The 14,095-nt window shown below is 37.5% G+C and overlaps 1 protein-coding gene across 6 annotated transcripts in view; it reads right to left on the reverse strand.

Annotated features, from left to right (window-relative positions):
- Positions 1 to 7,611: 7,611 nt before the first annotated feature.
- Positions 7,612 to 14,095, reverse strand: part of LOC134789693 (neuronal acetylcholine receptor subunit alpha-7) — a 170,527-nt gene continuing 164,043 nt past the window's right edge. For 4 of the 6 annotated variants that reach the window (XM_063760301.1, XM_063760299.1, XM_063760305.1 and 1 more), the window contains 2 exons: positions 12,682 to 12,885; positions 7,612 to 11,741 (listed from right to left, as the gene is read on the reverse strand). In XM_063760301.1, the coding sequence (XP_063616371.1) occupies positions 11,657 to 11,741; positions 12,682 to 12,885 (289 nt within the window). In that variant the 3' untranslated portion in view covers positions 7,612 to 11,656. The remainder of the gene's footprint in view (positions 11,742 to 12,681; positions 12,886 to 14,095) is intronic. The other 2 variants (XM_063760303.1, XM_063760304.1) reach the window with 1 other exon arrangement.

Raw genomic sequence — 14,095 nt, forward strand, 5'->3', positions numbered from 1 at the left:
GCAATTCTGTCCCTTTTCTCCTGAACTTGGGGGATTAATAATTGGAAGTTTTGTCTGCTCTGACAGGCCTGCGCCAAGATGGTTGGACGGGAATTCTCCTGTCAGCTGCTATGAATGAATCACGTTAATTGTCGTGGCGTTTCGGATTTTATTGTATTTTGGAATGTTAAGGTCAAAAGTCATAAATTATATGTTGTTACAAGCTTTTATTTATGTCTGTTTGGCACCTAGTTGGTTTAGCAAGGAGGCCAATTCTTGCATACGTTTTGATATCTGAATATATGGTTAATTCGCTTATACCTACTTGTCCGCACATGACCCATGAGCGAATGATAACAAAATGACATAATTTTGATGTCAAAATGTTAGTTCGTATTTTTTTTACCTTTTAAAACTAATTAATATCATTTATTCACCCAAAATATATGTTTGCAAATAGAGATCTTACAAATAGACTAAATGATCAAATAAAACCTTAAAATATACAGCTTGTATACAAATATCCAGCTTGTATACAAAATATCCACAACGCAGGATTCGTCAGGTGGCCACAAATGCAAATCAGCAACATGCTTTGTCCAAAACAAAATTGAATTGGCCTCTAGAAGACTTCTTCAGAAGCCCACTGATTAATAAGCATGAGCGCGGTGCAACTCGAGTCATGTCAAGTTCGTCGTATCGTTTCAAAAATATGTCTAGTCCAGTAGATCAGACTATTTTTTTAAATATAAAAGTAGATGCAGCACGATGTTTACCTTTATAGCGCAGTTCTTAAAGCAGGTCAGCATTACCATAATCAGATACTAGACTCGCGTCCAATCGATACTGGCATGCTACGCAAAGATAATAATATATTTCAGAAGAACCACAGTGGCGTAGCGTGAACTAATCTAGCCGTGGCCGATGCCGCCGCATCTGCGAGGCCCTTTTGTTTCACTGTGCCCGAAGGGGCCTCGCGCGAGTCCCCCTTTGGGGCGCGAGGCCGTAGGCGAGGGTCCACTTCACCCAAGTCTAGCTACGCCACTGACCATTAAAATTTAAGAGTAAATTCAAAATCAAAGTTTTTAGCATGATAGTATTCTCATGCCAAATAAGCCAATTAAGCTGTTAAGGCACCTTGCCTACAAAGCAGGAGATCCCGGGTTCGGATCCTGGTCAGGGCATGTATTTGTGTGTTATCTACGTTATCTATGTAAGTATGTATGTACATTTATTGTCGCCTAGTACCCATAGTTACAAATTTGCTTAGTTTAGTTAGGGGCTAGGTCGATAAGTGTGAGATAATTATCCCCACAATATTTATTTATTTTATTTTATAAATTAACAGTTCTAATTGCTGAGATGGAATTGCTCAAGAAAACTAGAATGGAACTCCTTCATGACAAGTATTCGACGTCTTCAATATGTTTTTTACCTTTTTCACAAAAAGTAAAAAGAAGAAAAAAATATATAAATAGATAATAGAATACTTTCACGACAACATATTTTACAAACAAAAACTCTTAAACCCACCCGTACAAACTTCGAATGCCATTTGAAATTTAAACCTTATTCATTCCGTTTAAAGTTGTTTTTACGACAATCTCGTGTACGACTTTGCTACAGTTACCATAGAATGGCAATGTAGGTGAAATTGTGAAGCGAAGATCGATACCTGCCTCCCTTGGGACACAGTGTAGATTTATTTATCAGTACCTTTACGATTTCTATCTCACGGAAGGTAAAGTGTTGGTAAACATCGCCTAGCCAATCTAAAAGAACCTGGGTACCCGTCACAGGATGTGAGTGTATTTAGCCCAAGAAAGAAACGGTTGCGCAAAACATTAAATTATAATACCTTGCATTATATGTAGAGATGCCTCGAATACTGAATTTGGCCGAATACCGAATACAGAATATTCGGCCCCCCTCTCGGCCAATACCGAATATTCGGTATGACATGCGAACATTTTGAGTCACAATTATTACGAAAACTGTTCGCCAACAAAGCACAACGTTTGCTAAGATATGTATTTTTATATTGAACATAATTAGTCAATCAAATCAGACCCATGATAAAAATAAAATATTTTGAATCAACATATGCTTAAAAACGTGCCTTCGTATTTAACCACTTTCCGAGAATACATTTTAAATGTTAAATATACTATACCTTGATTTTGGTTATTTTTTTGAGATTTATTTCTTTTTAGGTAGGTGCTATAAATATTCGGTATTCGGCCGAATAGTAGGCAACATTCGGCCGAATACCGAATATTCGGCAAAGTGGCCGAATAAACCGAATACCGAATAGTTGCCGAATATTCGTGGCATCTCTAATTATATGTATTTTAAATATCATTCTAACAAGAAGAAAATAATCAGATCAAATAATAAGATCAGCCTTCATTATTATCCTCTTTATTTATTTTTCATCTCAAGTTAGGTTATTTATAATATGAATATAAAAGTAAAATATAAAAACACATACAAAACGATAAAAAATACATATAAACACATTATAAAAAACCTAACCTAGGGTGCCGCCAGCAGCGGGGCAAGGCCCAAGCTACCGGTGGTCAGGGCCGCAGAGAGAGGAACCGGCGGACTATCCGCGCCGTGTCCAAGATCACCGCCTTCTGCATCTGACCCTTGATCCAACCACCTAGCGAGAGTCTCTCAAGATGTTGGTCGAGACTCTTCGCTATTAGACCGTTCACTGAAACGACTATCGGGACAATGATCGTCAAATCAACATCCCACATGGCGGTTATCTCGTGAGCCAAGTCTAGGTACTTACTGGACTTGTCCTTCTCGGCCTTCACGAGATTCTCATCATGGGGGATGGTGATGTCAACGAGCACAGCCCGACGTTGCGATCGATCTATTATCACTATGTCAGGCTTATTGGCTACAATAGTCTTGTCAGTGATGATAGATCGATCCCAATAGAGCGTGGCACGACCATTCTCGAGAACAGGCGCAGGTAAGTACTTGTAGTACGGTATTTCGCGGTCCACAAGGCCATATAGAAGAGCAAGTTGCTGGTGAATAATCCTGGCTACGAGATTATGTCTGTGCAAGTACTCGCCGTTAGCAAGATGAGAACACCCGGAAATGATATGCCTGAATGACTCTCCGGGACGGCGGCATGCCCGACAAATGTCGACCGTACCGTCCTTCAGGATATATTTCCGATAGTTGTTCGTCATCATCACTTCGTCCGCAATTGCACAGGCAAAACCCTCGGTTTCTCCGAAGAGGTCCCCGAATCGTAACCAGTTCACCGACGCGAGCAGGTCCACATCGGGTCCCGTGAGGGCCTTGTAGAACCGCCCGTGTAGCACCTTACTCTCCCATGCCGCCTTGCGATCCGCAGTACTTAGTACCACAGGTTTGCGCCAGTTCTCGTTTGCCAAGGAGAGCGGCGTGAGGTTCCTGTCTACTGCCACAACATCACGATGCATCCCACACTCGTTGTTAAGGAAATAATTCCTGAGATTGTACACCTCGCGGTTATGGAGATCCTTGGCGTTTAGGAAGCCTCGGCCTCCACACTTCCGTGGGATGTACAATCTCATAACTGACGAGCGTGGGTGTAGCATGCGATGTGCGGTGAGCAGTGACCGGACCCTCCGATCCAGGGCGTCGAGCTCGGACTGAGTCCACCTTATTATTATTATTATTTATTATTTATTATTTATTTATTAATACACAGTACAGAGCTTAAATCTATACAGATCCCTGCAAAACTGTATTTACAGTTTGCCTGCAGGTAAGAGTCTACATACACGTATATCATTATACTTAATTATTATTTAATATGTTTAATATAAGCACTTAAGTGACACTTGCATGCATGCAATTGTCACTTAAGTGTTCATGATCAAGTACAGTCCCTATCAGATAAATCGAAGCGGTCAAGGCCCTCACAAATATCTGAACATGCTTCTATTGTCGTAAAGTGCGTGTTCAGATATATCTGACGGCGCCTTTAGTTTGCATCGGGAACAACGACTTCTCTAAGATAATTTGTGACGTTATCTATGAAAAGGGACCTTATTGTCGGTGGCGCTTACGCCATTATTAAAGATGCTCCGATATAAATTCAATGCCGCGCGACGCTGTGGGGCGTAAGCGCCATCGACAATAAGGTCCCTTTTCATAGATAATGCCCCATTTGAACAACAAACACACAGCCACGAGTCAAAATACTGTGTCTAACTTATTGGTGCAGGCAGGGTCGCCGCCACAGTCAGAATAACCAATATCTTCGCACCTGTCGCCCTCGCTTCAAAGAAGTTCCAGATAACAGCCTGTTTGGAGCCTCATAAAAGTAACTTTTTAATTTAAGGGATTGAAGACGCCTCGAGAACTTCAAAGTTGCCAATGTTTGGGTTTGCGATAATTGAATTTGGAAATTCTCGTAGTTCTCGTGACGATAGTGGAATGCGGTTGGAATGTAAAGTGTTTGTTCTTTGGGGGTTCTGAGTGCGATGACGTCAGCACGTGCCAGGTGCACAAAATAATCTGCACATGGACGAAGGTTTTTAAAAGCACCAAGCACACAAAAGCAATTTTTTCATTGACTATTTTATTATATTTTCTTTATAAATTTTTTTGCTTAGGTTAGGGTTTTTTTACAATATGAGTATAAAAATAAAATACTACCAGACACTCAAATAATTGTTATAAACATAATTATAAAAAAACCTTACCTAGGGAGATGCCAGCAGCGCAGCGGGGCGGGGCCCAGGGCCGCAGATAAAACAAATATGTTCCTGATATTTTGAAAATAAAATTTCATTCGGTAGCAACATGTAGCAAAAGGTTAAACAAACTTTGCTACCGAGTGAAACACAAATGTACACCACATCTACACACATTATGCAAATTATTCATTACAATTCATTCCAAATGAACGAATTAATTAATTATTTATCGTTCAAATCATCACTTAATTGTTAATTCTACCACCCAACATGAGGAAGAAACTCAATATTACATCAAATTACTTTGTCACTATAGTGGATAAAATTCAATTTTCTGTTGTTGATGATTGATGATTGAAGAGAGCCTACGAGTTAATGTAGTGAAACTGGTGAAATAAAACTTTCAATCAAATTGCACGGATAGTAAAAACCGTCTGATTTAAAAATCGTGTGTTTAAATGTAAAATTGCGCTTTCAGAGTATGAAATATTGTCTATCGTGAAGAAATTAGCGATTCAAATCTTGATTGTAACCTTGTTTAATACGGCCTCTAAGTGCGGAATTACCTGCCCGCGAGGCACTGATATCAAAATTCAACTTATATAAAGGTTGACTGGAAGAGATCCCTTGTAGGGATAAGTTTGCCTTTGTACATTAAATATTATATTTTGTTTCATTGTAATTTAACCTGTCTTATGTACAATAAAGTGTTTACATATATATTTTATTTATTTACTCGTATGTAGTTTATACGTATAGTTGGCTTTTTTTAAATTCACTCAATATATTTCTCTCTCTGCACCAATTGTAGGTATCTCTGTTTGGCCCTATGGTTGACTGGTAGAGAATGCCATTTGGCATTAAATCCGCCATTTGTACACTGTTGTATATTATTATATTTTGTGCAATAAAGTTTAAATAAATAAATATAGTATGTCTTAGCGACATTTGCACTATCCCACTAACCAGGAGTTAACCGGTTAAACCTGGAGTTACCATGGTTACCAGTACAATTTGACACTGGATTAACGGTTTAACTGGTTAACCCCGGGTTAGAGGGTTGGTGCAAGAGGCACTAATTAAATATTATGTCTTACCAAGGCCGCGACTGAGTTATTCTAATAATTATGCCTTAAGCCGACCACTGACTAACAGGCCGCCGGACGATATCGGCCTGTCAGTTAGAACAAAAATTTGACAGTTCCGAACAACTGACCGGCCGATATCGTCCCGCGGACTGTTAGTCAGTGGTCGGCTTTAGAATAACAAGAAATAAAACAACTCGGTTAGTATAAATCAGATTGCTTTAATTTATTTTAGTTTTATACAAATCGAATGCTACTTATGATAATCAATTTTAACGAATAAACATTTTACCCGTCGAATTATTTATTTTACAAATTTACCTTTGTATCATTTATTTTGTCAACTATTATAAAAACCTCCATAGGGGCTTTGTATTACAAACTTACATTACACTCGGTTGTATTTATTCAACTTACTGCAGTCGTGTTTTATTAACTTTAATTAATTATTTCACAGGCTTTATTACCCCTGAGAACACAATGTGGAGTGATCCATGAAGAAAAAAGCGACAACATAAAATAAGTGTTGGTCTAATTTTAGTATAATTAGTGCTTACACAGACCAATAGAATTCCAAAGATATTAGTTTGGCTACGGATGATCTAACTCTGTTGCGAACAGAGCCTACAGAGTACAGTCAGCGACAAGTAAGCTAATAGAACTAACAAACCAGGTGTAATGTTATAGTTTCAATTTGTATCCTTTCATAATTAGAGTGCAAGCAAGCGTATTAACTAAGGAATTTAAGACATACAACTTTGTTTAATTCCTTGCTTCAGCTAGTTTCTTAATCGTGTCTTAAAAAGTACCTTTTAAATGAAAGTGCATAGCCCCTTCTAAATAATACGAGTACCTAACTAACAAGTATAGTAAAATAATTAAAATTGTATGAACCAGATTCGTAAGACATCTTATAGTATGTACCCTTTTAGTTCTAAGAAATTGCGTGTTTTTGGAACGTGGTTGAAATTCAAAATATTTTAGTGTTGAATATAAACGGCGTATGTTATAACTGTTAAAAGTTAAGCTTCATCGCTAACGAAAACTTTCAAACTTTTATTGTGTTATCAAATAGGTTTATTTATAACATAACAAGATATCTACATACACAAAGAGAGCCAAAAACAGAAATTTCCGATAAAGTATGTAGGTATTGAGAATCGTTTAGATGTCTGCGAGCGATATCGGCCAATGCGACTTAATGGGATAGCCCCTAAGATCCGTGGAATAACAAATGGGGAGGGGTCTACCTTCATTAACCGGGCAATACGGCCTACGTCAGACGGGTTTCACTCAAGTCACTGTCGAACCTCCAAACTGTTAGATAACTGACAATGACGATCGAGGGAAACATAATTAAACAGAAAATAAATATACTTGTACCTACATTCGAAGTCAAATATATCTTTACATTTTTCGCCTTATTACAAAGGAGTAAGAAGCAAAAGTGTAAACATATCTTTGACGTCGACGTACCCCCCATGTTGAACGTTTATAGTTACTTTTTGATTTATTGATATAATGTATAAATATTATAACCAATACATATTGTTACATTTATGATCCTTTGAAATAAGGTAAAGTAAAATAGTTCATGACAATTATGTAGGTACATTAAAAATTAAAATTAATAAACCCGTTCGACGAAGTATCATCACTCATAAAGTTGCCATGCACTTTTGCAGTTGAGTTTATATTACATTAAAAATGTTACAATATATATTTTATAATTATAAAAAGCCTGAAATTGCTTTGACATTGCAACTGAAGCCAGTTGAGACGAATAAGCCTAGAAATATATAACAAATATGGAGATATAGAACAGTTAGTAATAATACAACTTATATTTATTATGAAATTTCAGCCACGTTCATTGTAAGAGTTCATTGTATCAAATTAATTAATTAATTTATTAGTATACAGCGTGAGTGGTAGAGAATGTACATTAGAGTCCAAAATACCTGTTTCGAGATTAAAGCATTTAGTTCCCTATTGTGCAGTGATGAATAATGTTTTCAGGGCATACAAAGTGAACTAGTAGTAGTTATTTATATACTTAAATAATTTTGTTACTAGGCTATTAGTATGATTTTCAAAATCAAAAGTAAAGGCAAATTTTGACGAAATAGCCTACAGGTAGACATATTATGTCAAAGTTCATCCTGAGAACTGACTCGAGTCTCGAGTTGTGATTTTACTAAAAATGTTGCTAAGACAAACCTTATTAAATTCATATTTGTATGCCATTTAAACACCATGAAAAGATTTATGTATATTTAAATATAGACATTTTTAAATACGGTAAAGTGTATAGTGGTTCCTTAGTGTTGAAGCGAAATTCGGAAAGAGGTGTTGGTGCTATTGCCTAAAACAAGACGCGAGTTGAGAGAACAAGGCAGGAAAACACTGATTACTTTTGGCTAAAGTTTATGTGATTTGGCCTTTCAACTAATATATAAATACAATTCATGTGCAAATTTCAAGTGTTTGTAACCAGCGTTTGAGCGTTATACATGCAAATGTATGAATCGTTTTAAAGCTGGAGTGATTTCTTAAAATAGGAAAAACCACAAAACCCCACTTAACTTGCGCTTACTGGCAGTGTTATATTATTAATTCTTTATAAAAAGATAACAAAGTAAACTATACGAATTTGGCACGCGCCATTTCGTACGGTGCGTGTTTACAAAATGGCTGACGCCGCATCAGGCGGGAGAATGTGAGGAAATTCCGGGAAATGCGTATCGGACGCGCCTGTTGCCTTCAGTTTGTGTACTTTGCGTCAAGAAGGTTATAAGTTGCGAAGAGCTGTAAAACTTACTTTATATTGACTTGTTGTCTCTTATGAAGGAAAGCTCGTAAAGAAAATTACTTCCAAGGTTTACCACACTTCTGTTAAAACTACATGGAAAGGCAAATCTCGTACAAACTTTGCCCGTAACTTGAAAGTTCTCCCATGAATATGCCTCGGCGGTCGAGCTTAAAGCATTAAAACTTAAAAAGAGAACTTGTAAAGTCTGCAGATGAAAATGTGCGTCAGTTCATTTTTGTTTAGTTGTGACCCGGTCCAAAGCAGGCGTTTTTTATAGCATTTATTATTTGTAGAAAATATTCTACTCGCGTTTAAAATTTAAGCTGAAGACTTATTGTGAGAGTAGGCTCGGAAATGAGAAAGTTTTCTCAAGTAGCGTTTGGTTACATTAACGTTTAATTTAATGTGATCAAAATTTTAATGGAGGTTGTAAGTCCCTATTTTTATCCAAAAGCAACTTGGCGTGGATTCTTTTTAGCGTCGGTACTTAATTCAAGACGTTGTTACATAAATTTACGAGTCCACTCCCACAATCTGTCCTTAACTTTGTTTTAATGAGACATTGGGTCGCGACCACAAGAATTATAATCGTTTCACAACCTCATAATTTTTTTAACAAAATAAGCTTTTAAAACTGGCTGATGCTCTGTCGTGGCGACCCGATGTCCCGACAACATTAACGTTAAATTACTTGTTAACAAAGACCCTAGTTCGTTTTTTTTATTATTTTACAATAAAATCCTCAACGTTATCCTTTATTTATACCCCTATAATTCAACTTAATTTATCATTTATAAACCCTATTTTTTGGCACTAACAAATCTAATTAAATATATATCAATTAATTTTACAATTTCATTTTTCCTTATTATTATATAATTTCGACAGAAATAGGTAGGTAAGTACAGTGTTACTTTTACACATCATTTATGACAGTAAAACATAATTATGAAAAGTATAAGGTTAACTAAAACATTTTGATACATTGGACTACTTATATAAGCTTAATATAGAATTAAAATGTTGTAGTTTTGTAACAAATATACGAAGTTAAAATTTGCTTTCATGATATTATTTGAGCACCACGCGATCAATTCAAAACTATATTGAAATATGTATATAAAATGGACTAATCGAACAAATTTGATCCTACGTGAAAGTTACAAAATAATATTAAAGTACTTTAAAATATTCGCTAAATATTAACTAGGTATTAAGTAATATTAACAAACACACATAAACCAAATAACCATTCAGCGATCCCTACTAACGTTGTTCGATGATAAACATAAAACGATTTCTTATTTTATATTGTATTAGAAAGAACACACCGAGATGCATAAAATTTTATTCTAAACTAGTGAGCTTCCTTAACATATTTCCTTTATAACCATAGCCTTATTTTTATTAAGGGACACGACATTCACTAGGCTATCACGACATCTATAAGAGCGAAATTGAGGAACGGACATAGATTAAGACGTGAATTAGTGTTATTTTCATTAAATAATACGACTATTATACGATATAGTTTAGTTGCTACAATACGTGCTAGAGGGCGAATAGGTCTCTACGGGAGCGTGGCGAGCTGTTGCTGCGCGCGTTGCTGCAACCGCTGCAGTGCATAAGGTATACGGGTCGACGGCACTACCTACCGGAAAGTACAGAGCGTGCTGTGAAGACAGGCGTTTACCTTATCAAAACAGATAAATCATTTAAAAAATTTCCTTTCATGCTGAAACTAGTTAATTACAATAAATTCGCAATTCGTACCAGTAACTGTTCCAAAATTAATAATATTTATTTTTGCTGCATTTTTTGATATTATGTACAAATACACACGTTAATAATTGATAACTATTATGTACATTATTGATAAACGTTTCCCAAATGCGTCGATGCCGCGCTCGCTAGGTCGCTAAAGGGACTAGATAAAATAACCACTAGAATGCTCCTAGTATTTCGTGTCGTGCTTACGCTCAATGACTCGAATAAATTTGAATACGTTCCAATTTATCTACGTCCTTAATACTGCGGTTATGCTCAGTTACACAATTGAGATGTAATTGATGATTTTACATTTAGTTTAAGGTTTTGTTTTACAATAATTTTAACTATCTATCGTTACTTTGGTTCCATCATGTTAATTGTTTATTTTGTATCAATTCCACGACTTAAACAATTCCTGGAGCTCCAACGGAAATTAAAGGTAAACAAGTGAACTGAGACCCCGGATATACGCGTCACGTCGCTCGAGACGCGTACTCGCGTATAGAAATATCTTAAAACATAACCTTAACGACGTATTATAAGTCGAGTCTACCAATATTTGATCCTTTATGTTATATACACGTTACTTACTACCCTAAGGTAATGTCATCATCTGTGATCCCTCATTTGCTTAAAGGATTACGACCCGAGCGGGCGACGTCCCTCTCGCCTCTAAGATCCCAATTCCAAAATTAACAACTATCTTAAACGCCAATACAAAATATATATGTCGATTGTGCATGTATTAAACTGTATTAAATAAATAATTTGTCAGTAAAATTCTTCAATATCAGTTGTATATTTCGTAAATTGCTTATTAAAATTTTTAGAACAAAAATCTATGCCGCACGGAGCCATACCTTTCGAGCGTACCTTTAAAACAATTCATTAAAACCTCTTTTACCTTTAATTAGTAATATTATTACATTTTTAACAAATTATAATTGTCAACGTTTATCTGTATAACATCCTAGTCAACATCACAATCATTTTATAATTATGTCGGACTTACTACGTAACGTATGTTATTTATATTTACCGTCTTTCGACTTGGTTTAGGGACCGTGTGCGCTTGAACCACGTATTAAGATATAATATTATACAGTTTTAAAATTAGACGTATCCACTGCGCCACAGGTAACAATAATAGGCGCTCAGTAATAGGTCAGAATGAGATGATCAAGGTGTCGTCAGATTGACCTATTACGCCGCCCGAGGTGGCCATTTTGATAGGGGCGCATGGTATCGTAGTCTACGTTAAGCATAGTTCTCTCTCGGTGCGTGGGGCGCGTGCGGCCTCACTGTACGATGATGTGCGGCGCGGACAGCAGCACCGCCACCGTCGCGATGATCGTGAACAGGCTGAACACGAACAGGCAAAACCTGTGGGAAAACGTGGCAAGTCAGATCATCATAATCGTGATCAGCCTCCATAAGTCAGGTGGAGTTCATAATGAACATGACAAAGTAACCTGCCAATGTCATGCTTTTCTGTTTATCCATTTTTATATAAAGGGGCACGATTTAAGTTTATTTACCCAGTTTACAGATGTAGTGCATAATTATTTTCCATCGTATTTTCACGGAAACTTACGAACTTGCTATTTCAGTTAGTTTCGGTACAGAAAGTACTGATATTGACTGAACTATCATGACAAATACGAACGTTTCCGAGAAAATACGATGGAAAACAATTATGCACTATATCTGTACTTGACTGGCAAGACCATAATTTAAATATAATCCAATTCTAAAAGCGGTTTATAATTGTTAGTCCCTAATTTTATTGTCATTCGTAATGATATGTTTGTTGAGAAACAGACAAACAGCCGTATTCGAACAATGAGATACGTCAAAAACAAGTGTCAAAAGTGACGTTTCTTCAAACAAACACTTCACTTTCGATACTTGTTTGACACTGACATATCCGATACATTTCGTTTCAATCATTAACGTATATATCTATGGACTGGCCTTACGGGCACTAAAAATGGTACTAGTTTAGCGGTGTGCCTCACGAATTCCAGCCAATCGTGCAACTAGTTGCGACCAATAGCGCGCGTGATGCGAACTCATCAACCAATCGCGCGCGTGTGGCGAACTCATCAACCAATCGCGTTGTAGCGGTGTCACACCGCTGTACTGGCCCCATTCATTCCCCATTCTTATTGCCCGTAAGGCCTATCCTGAGATATTATACGTCAATGATTCTAACAAGCCGTTGATAATTGTTTGTAATGATATTTGTGTTTATTAGAAAGAGAAATAATTTACCAGAGGTTTGTTAAATGATTTTATGTATATACTTAGGAATTGCACTAACCTGTCCACAACCATAGCCGCGAACTTCCAATCGCTGATGACCTCCGCCTCCTCGTCCGCCTTCTTCATCCTCGCCGTGATGAACTGCAGCTCCCTCAGGATCAGGTGCAGCTCTCGGTGGTGGCCCACGCCCACGTCCTCCATCGTCGACGGACGCACGAACGAGCGCCGGAAGTCGGTGCGGAAGATGGAGCATCTGGGGGAGCTTGAGAGGTGACTTATTTTTGAAGTAGGGTAGCACTATACGGGCCACCTCACACTAGCGTCTCCCGAGCGGCGGTGTCTAGTTAACTCTATGGCTGCTGCTCGACGCAAAGTTATAATATATATTTTTTTTTTTATAGCGCAGCTGCGACGCCATATTCCATAGCGCTGATTAGACGCCGATGCCAAAAGACGCCAGATTAATATAATTTCACATGTAAAGGAAGCTAAATTTATTTTATTAAGTACGAAGAGAATCTTTAAATTATATGGATTCTTAACTACGATTAATGTAAGACTGGGGGATCTTGAGGTGTCACTCATTTTTGAAGTAGGGTAGCACTATACTAGAAGGAGTAGGCGTTGAAAAAAAAACCCGTGTTACAGGTCGCAAATATTTGCCGTAAAGGTAACAGTCCATTTCCAACGACAGCTGCACTACTGTTGCGACGTTACTGTCATTAATTGTCTTGTCATTCATTTTACTATGGAAATTGACAATAACTTCGACGTGTCGGAGCAGTAGTGCAGCTGCGGTCAGCAATGTAATGTTACCTTAACAGTTAACCAGTTAGAGTTAGACCAATGGCAGTGATTTTGATAGCCCAGACTCTGCGTCTCCCGAGCGTCGACGTCTTTACTCTATGGCTGCTGCTCGACGCAACGTTGGCGTAACTGCGCTGCGAAGCCATTTTCCATAGCGCTGATCACACGCGACGCTCGGAAGACTCTAGTGTAGGTTTATTGGTATTTTAACTTCGGAAAAACAATACTCTATAAAACAATATCAACAGCCCTATCAAAACAGGCCGCACAAACAGGATACATGTTTACTGACTTCTCTGACTATTTGTTTCTCTTATTTGACATATTTTTGTAAGAGTAATATTGGAGTTCGGAAGTCACGGCCTGTGTTGTGATTAGACCAAATTTATGAGTCTTGAACTTATGATTTGTTCGATAAGACCTAGGGTGTGTACAGTCGCCATCAGATATATAGGAGCGGCCAAGGTGTTCACAATATCTGAACACGCGCTCTAACGCCCTGACAATAGAGGCGTGTTCCGATATTTGTGAGCACCTTGGCCGCTCCGATATATCTGATGGCGACTGTACACAAGTGAAATGCTTAGTTGTTGTTGTAATAGTAGGGTAGTAATTGGCGCACAAAATTGTACTCGTTTTATGAAGTGACTGTGTATAACATTTGC

Source organism: Cydia splendana, chromosome 4 (genome assembly GCF_910591565.1).
Source record: "Cydia splendana chromosome 4, ilCydSple1.2, whole genome shotgun sequence".
Taxonomy (NCBI): Eukaryota; Metazoa; Arthropoda; class Insecta; order Lepidoptera; family Tortricidae; genus Cydia; species Cydia splendana.